General features: G+C 38.5%; 1 protein-coding gene across 1 annotated transcript; it reads right to left on the reverse strand.

Annotated features, from left to right (window-relative positions):
- Positions 1-2,601: 2,601 nt before the first annotated feature.
- On the reverse strand, positions 2,602-6,910 carry LOC116001313 (oligopeptide transporter 1-like). The gene is made up of 5 exons (XM_031241199.1): positions 6,642-6,910; positions 5,722-6,161; positions 4,382-5,052; positions 3,586-3,844; positions 2,602-3,408 (listed from the first exon to the last, which is right to left on the reverse strand). Exons 1-5 carry the CDS (start codon positions 6,676-6,678, stop codon positions 2,602-2,604), a joined length of 2,214 nt encoding a protein of 737 aa, XP_031097059.1. The 5' UTR covers positions 6,679-6,910.
- Positions 6,911-7,462: the final 552 nt, after the last annotated feature.

Below are 7,462 nucleotides of genomic sequence, written 5' to 3' on the forward strand. Positions count from 1 at the left end.
TGCGTCACGAGCCTTCAAGCAGAACTTATGAGAGTGCCCTAACAAGCCACATAAGAAACAAAAAGTATGTAGCTTCTCATACTTGAAGGACACCCAACAACACGATTTGCCTCATTTGACCAGCTTCATATGACGCTTGATAGGCTTAGGAACCGAGATTGAAACGCGAATACGGTAAAAAACTTTCCACTACCCTCTAATCTGTCTGTCATCACATCTGACAAAAGTCCCTATAAAATTCTCAATCTGCTCAAGTATGAGTTCTGAAGTATACCCTAAGGGGAGATTATGAAGCTAAACCCACATGTCAACAGAGTCCAAAACCACTTCACCAAGTAAGTCTCCCATCCCTACATGCTTACACACCAAAGTATTATATTCAAAGGACCAGGGACCCTCCTCCAACACCCATTGCATGTCAGTTTTATAGTAGAACACGAACAAGAACAAATTCAGTGAAGTCCACCTGTTACATGAAGTCCACCTTAACCAACGTCTCCTCCTTCACGCCGGCTTCGTTTTCAACTAAAACTCCAATTGGCATAAAAGTGACTTCCTCCTCCTCCAAAATCAAGTCGGCACAACGGTTTGACAGATCATTCACGTCCTCCTCTTGAACATGCAAAGCCATTAGATGAATCTGCAACAAGCAGCTGAGACCAAAATTGTGATGAGTAAAATGGTGATAGTAAAAAGAGGGTGTAAATGTCGTTCCGTTGAGGATTGGGACTATGGCACGTACTTGTATGATATGTAGAATTCTAGCCACTAAAGTATTAGAATTCACTAGAATCCAAGCAAACTAAGATTAAGGAATGAAAATAAAATAAAAGATGCAAATTAAATGAGGAATAAACTATATGATAAAAGAATGGGCCATATTAGGGGTATTGCAATCTTGATGCTTTAACAATCTCAAAATTAGGAAAAAAACAATTAACCAAGAGATTTATTGACAATGCACTCAAGAATTCAGTTCAGCTACTTTCGTAATCAATAAACTAGAATTAGGTTAGGATTGCCCACTTTCGTGATGCATCAATATTAACCTTAAAACACAAAAGCATTATAAGCCCCCAAATTACCCATATTCTCATAGTAGGAAAAATTGGGTTGAAATTGGTTAGGCTAAGTCTTTCACCCAACTTTCGTTGTGATGAAATCCTCTCCAAAGCAAATCAATAAAAGCTGTGCATCAATTATCAATAAGAAGAATTTATAATCCAATTCAAACATAAAATTCCTAGGTTAATAAATTAACCCCTTTATGCAATAATCATAAACCTAGCATCAAGAATAACAATAGAACCCTAATCCAAACCCAACAGATAACTACTCATGCATCATAAAAGTAAACAAAGCAAAACAATAATAAATAATCATAAACATTGCAAGAAATCTGAAAAGAAAGTAAATAAAGGAAGAAGAGAGAACTTTACTAATGATGAAGAACAAATCCAACTCCAATTCGAGATTCCAAGCTTGAAATTAAATAATCTAATGTAAAACTAATCTAAACTATACTAGGGAAATCTAAAGAGAAGAGAGAAAAATAACCTAAAACTAACTAGGGTTGTGAACTCCCTAAATTGTAGAAAATTGCAGCATAAATAGGAGACAGATGAGCCTTGGGTCCATGAGGCAGCTTCCAATTCTTTTCCAATTCTTGTTTCCTTTCCTTCATTAGGTAGTTTCATTTTCTTCCAAAACCTGTCAAAAATGTTCCAAAATTCTTCCTTTGCTGCTCCTTGTGGATAATTCAACCCTTGGGACAATATAACACACAAACAATTCTCAATTTCACTAGGATAAAGAAAATAAGCATCAAAACAACTAAAATAAGGGTTGAATTATTATACAAAATAGTAGATATCAACAGCAGCTGCGGAAATAGACTTAAACCTGGTCAGAACGCGACACATGATCGGAAAAAGCGAGAAACCCTAGCAAAACCCTAGGAGAGAAAGAGAGAACTCTAGACATAACTAAAGAGAAAATTTTTAAATATAATGTAAAAGTATTATATTTTCCCTTTAAAGTATTACATTTTCTCATATAAGTAATAAATTCTTTATTCCTAATTAGTATTATTTTTGTGCATATAAGTATTAAATTTTCATATTGACCCGACCGGTCTCACAATGAGACGGCTTCACACCAGTTTTTGCCAATTAACATTTTAGATCGGACCAAATAATTTGTTTGGCGCATACACAAATTAATAGATAGTCGTATTATACAAAAGAATAAAGTAAAGAAATTTACTATTATATCTTTAACATAATGTGTCGTATTGTCATCTATGCATTTGGTTCTTGGCCTTGAAAAAAATTCATCCATTCCAATCCTAGCCCCACCGTGTATCTAATAACAGTCAAATTGAAATAGTAGTATAATATTACTAAAAGAGTTCTTCTATATGTACTATCAATTCTTACCCTCTCAATTTTACTTTCTATTTTAACGGACTCTCGATGTAATTGACATTCACAAATTATTATTATTTCTTCATGTGGACCCCATTATAAGTGTCTACTTCAATATTTTGTATGTGAGAGTGAATATTCGAAATAGAGAATAAGAGTACATATAATATTTTCCTTACTGAAAAACAGGACAACCTTTAACTACAATGCCAGGGGCAGTAGGGCAGCTAGCCAAAGGGCAATGATCATCCAACTCCAAACCCCACCACTTTGGTCCATTGATACCCCCACTCTGTAAAGTGTAATAACAAAGAATGGCCATGAATGCCACCCCTGCATCCAGCCCAGCCGATAATATGTAGTTGTGCCTAGCCCACCACCCCTTGTGTTTCCTGTACACGTATAAATTGAAATACAACCCCACTACAAACCAACACACATAGTTCACAGATTTCACTACAGGTATCCCCCCTGCCCCGGATATCAAAATTGGCATGTTGATCAGACTGACCCATCTCTTCTCCGGGTACTTTCGCCCTAGATACCAAACCGGTATAGGCGCGAGGAACCCAACGAGGAAGAAATAGTTGGTGGCCTGGTATATCCCAAGGTTACCAAACATCCGCCTTGGACTCACCACTCCCCATATGATCGATGCGTTGTAGAAAACATCGTCTCCCGGGCACGTCCATTGGCTTCCCTCGGGTAGCTTTGATGGGTTGCAGATGTTTTCCACTGTTGTCAAGAGCCACCAACCGGTGCCAAAATGCACACAACATGATATTAGTGTTCCCATTAGTTGGACCATGAACATAGATCTTGGAGGGATTTTCATGTAGTGGCCTAGCTTGAAATCTGATAAAAACATAAGAGATTGTGAAAGGCTACTGAAACCGTACATCTTGAAAGTCACATTAGCTAAAGGCCTCCCAGGATACATGTAACCAATGATCAGCTCTGCAATTACATTCAGCCCTGCTTCCTACACAATCAAGATTTTCCACAAGTTTAGTGAACAATGCAATTAATTCAAAGCTGAAAGCCGGGTTACACATTTATGTTTATATATTATATGCTCAACATACATATACCAAATTGAAACACATGATTGTACATTTATGTTTATATATTATATGCTCAACAGATAGCGTTGTGTTACCTGATTCGTGGTTGCTACTATCACTCCGACAGGAAGGGTGAAGAATAAAGATAGTAACACTGCTAATAGTACACCCCAGAAAGGAAGCTGCAGTTGTCCCCCGAACCCTTGGCAGGCTACCAGCGCCACTCCAACAACGATTACTAAGAGCAAGTAGAACCACCATTGAGGCACAGGTTCATAGTTTTTTCTCATCAACCTTGTATGGATGTCGCTAAACTTGTCCTGCACGGACGCCTTTGTTTGCTCCCAGATTGTTCTGCAAATCCATTATATATATTGAGATATAGTTGAGCAAAGGTCAGCGAAGGGAAAAGTCCAACACCAAGTGATTAGGGTATAGTTAGGCAGAAGCCTTAAGAGGCAAGTCTAGGACACTGCCTCTCGAAAATATAGCAGGTATAAGAAAATAAAGATGTGCAATTGCGTTGTTAGCTATTTTTGGCATAGGTGAAGGGTCAAGTCCAGCTAGGGTAATTGTTGGGTGGAGGCCTGAAAGGCTTTTGAAAATATGGTGGGTATAAGGAAAAAAAGTTGTGTGTTTGCTACTAGCTATTGTTGGGCTAAGGACGATGAAGGGCCAAATCTAGCACCAGATGACTAGGGGATTATTGGGCGGATGTCGGAAGGGTCAAGTCCAATACCCTACCTCTCGAAAATATGATGGTATAATGAAATAAAGTTGTGCCTTTGATAACAGCTATAGTTTATGACAAACGTTTGATCCTAACACATTTGTTCTAGATATTGTTCCCAGACCAATAAATTAAAAGAAATGGATGACTAAAATGCCTACCTGCCATGGAAGAGTGCAACGTGGGAGACAACTGCAGCCAGGGTTGCAAAGCTGAGACCATAAGTATACGCAAAAGTTGTGCTCAAATAAATGTTGCTGTAACTATCATACCCTTGCTGGTCAAATTCAAAGGTTTTCTTATTCAACACTCTGGAAATGTTGTACACATGTCCATTGGAATCAAAAACATGAGACGAGAAGATAGGAAACTTCTTAGCATCAAACAAGTTAGTCCAATACGAAACTGGTATGGCTATATAAGCAACCAATATGTAACCAATCAACATGTTGATGATGGCGAAGCCCGGGGTGGCAAGTGGACTGCCTTGGAAAGCAGCCACGGTGGCCCAATCGAGGGCAAACGAGCCAATGCCTAGGCCTTTTAAGCCTGAGCCTAGCTGTTGCGCAGTTATAGAGTCCTTCCATATCCAACAGAGGAGTGATAGGGCAGTTATGGATGGGAAAAGGTAGTTGGGGACAACATAGTAGGCGAAGCTGCAAACAAGAACTATGATGAAGAATTGCAGCCTGGTTAGGCCTCCTCTTGGCCTAGTCTCAACATCATGTAACGCTCTAAAGAGGGATACTTGAACAAGATTTGAAGGCCACCACATGTAAGGAGAATCAATGAGAAATTTTTTGAAGATACCAGCCAACCCATATCCAAGCATCTAGCAAATCCACAACGTACTACTTCAACATAAGCGCTTGACAAACTAAATTAAAGAAAAGTTTAAAAATCTATTTGGAGAAATTAGGTTGATAATGTGAAAATAAAGAATATTGTGCTTCTGGCATAGAAACGAATTTGCCGCTACCTATGCAGCCTCATAACAACGGTGTCACCCCTAAGGTTAACACAACAATCCCTGCCTCCATGCATCCAGAGCAAGGATTGAAACTTATATAGTACACTCTGACTAATAAAGGGACCAAAAAGAGATTAGATAATTTTCGTTTGATGTCTAAACTGATGTAGTATAAGCCACGTATTATCTTGAGTAATGTTAGAGCGGAGGCCCCTAATATTTTTTCCTCCAATTCATCTCTCATGATGTGACAGCATCATTCAATTGGTAGCCAAATTTTATTTTAAATTAGTGTTGGGTTCAAACAAATGAATAGAAGTCACATTAGGAGGGAAAATATTACTCCTTAAAAGTTAAATTTAGGGGGGAAGAAAGTATTTTTCTATTATAATATATATATCTGGACTCACTAACTTGTGGTGAATATTAAAACAAGACTAAATCACCAGAATATTTGAGAACCACAAAAATTCCATTGGCTTAACTTGCATTTTCCTAGCAAAATCAACCAAAGAACATAGTCATAGATACCTGAGTGCTGAACGTCAACAACAATGCTGCTAGGGGATGAATATCGCGGTGGTAAAACGCTTTCATCATGGTGATGATACGCACTGCAAAAGATGAATCGGAACCAGAACTGGCAAATATGGTGATCAGTACGTGCTCTTTAATATTAAACGGCCCTGGATTCAAAGAAAACGACCATTTTGTGCTTGGAATTTGGACCACTTTTGTAGGCAGATATGCTGCCATGAGCTTCCCCATGGGCAGCACAACAATCTGAGCAGGGACAGACGAGATATAAAGCGAGTTTTGGCGATACCCAAAGAACTGATTCAGGAACGCCAAAATGGCACAAGATGTTACGCCTAAAACCCATGTCCGAAATGTCACACATGGCATAGTTGGATCGTCCGTTATTGGAACTGTGAGCCGCACTTCCTCGATTGGGGAATCATTTATTTCATCTGCACATAATAACTCTTGATGTCATTGGCAACAACACAACTAATATAAGAACAAAAATGCATGCATGCAAGGGCAACTCCACCCAAGTGGGTCAGGTCGTTGACTTAGTAACCACAAAGTTACAAGCTAGTTTGACTCCCAACAGGAACGATCTATTGGTTTACCTAACCTAGGTTGGTTTACCTCCTTGTAGTCTTTCGCAAGCTAAGTCTCAAGAAATGGTTTACCCAGTGCACACTATCTTTATCTCCTTGTGGTCTTTAGTCATCTAGGTCACAAAGCCGGGTATACCTAGTGCACACCCTCAAGTTTGGTTTGAGCTGGTCATCTATGGCTAACTAGGTTGGCTTATCTCCAGTATTTTGTTGGCTAGGATTACAAGGCAAGATTTACCGAGTGCACACTCTTAAATTGTGATTGCAAGTTTCCCTCGCCACCCAAAAAAATACATGCAGAAAAAAGGAGAGATGGAGGCTTACCAGCAAAGGATTCAACAGCAATCCCAGCTTTCCCCATTTAATGTTACAACCTTAACTAACAAGCTAGAGTTTTTAATTTGAAAGGGGAGGATATATATATACTATATCATATCATGGGGGGTTGAAGGGAATCCGTTAAGGTTTGTGTCCCTGAGATTCCAATTACGCACTCTTTCTCCTGTTTTGAATGCAGGCCAATTCTTGGAACGAAGAGAAGAGTATAAAGTTGGTGAAGAAAAAGTTACACCGGTTGAGACAAGGAGGTCTTGCCTGACATAGCTAACATTAAACAGAAAATGATAACTCAATTAAAAACTGAATTTGTATTATTTACACACCTATGTATACGTCCCTATATATTTGGCTATTATTGGATGATGATTGGATCTTTATGTAAAACCAAATATACTACTTTGTATTGAATTGTATTATGTATATTCTCAAATCATTGATGTGACAAATAAAAATAAACTATTTTCATTATCTAAATCTCCAGACAAGTGTCCACATCAAGAATTTGAAAGTAAGAGTAAATTTGAGAGTAGAATATAATAGTTTATATAGACCCTGTTTGGTAACATATTTAACTTATAAGTCAATTTTGGCTTATTTGACCGCTATTAGCTGTTTGACTTGGTTAAATAGCTCATACAAGTGCAGTCGTTATACCATGGACCATGGTCCACCATGCATTGTGGACCATGGGTCATGGTTGATACTGCAGTTGTGTTGAACTGATACTACAGTTGTGTTGAACGGATACTGCAGTTGTGTTGAAAGGGAACTGCAGTTGCGCGGAACATACGCCGTTACATCCGTCT

The sequence above is a fragment of the Ipomoea triloba genome, chromosome 1, assembly GCF_003576645.1.
Source record: "Ipomoea triloba cultivar NCNSP0323 chromosome 1, ASM357664v1".
Classification (NCBI taxonomy): domain Eukaryota; kingdom Viridiplantae; phylum Streptophyta; class Magnoliopsida; order Solanales; family Convolvulaceae; genus Ipomoea; species Ipomoea triloba.

Bases quoted from the DNA above. Each gene is read 5' to 3' on its own strand.
- LOC116001313 (XM_031241199.1), bottom strand. From the start codon at position 6,678: ATGGGGAAAGCTGGGATTGCTGTTGAATCCTTTGCTG. The intron at 5,053-5,721 runs GTATCTATGACT...TGGATTTGCTAG, and splicing joins TGTTGACGTTCAGCACTCAG to ATGCTTGGATATGGGTTGGC. The intron at 3,409-3,585 runs GTAACACAACGC...TTGATTGTGTAG, and splicing joins TAGTAGCAACCACGAATCAG to GAAGCAGGGCTGAATGTAAT.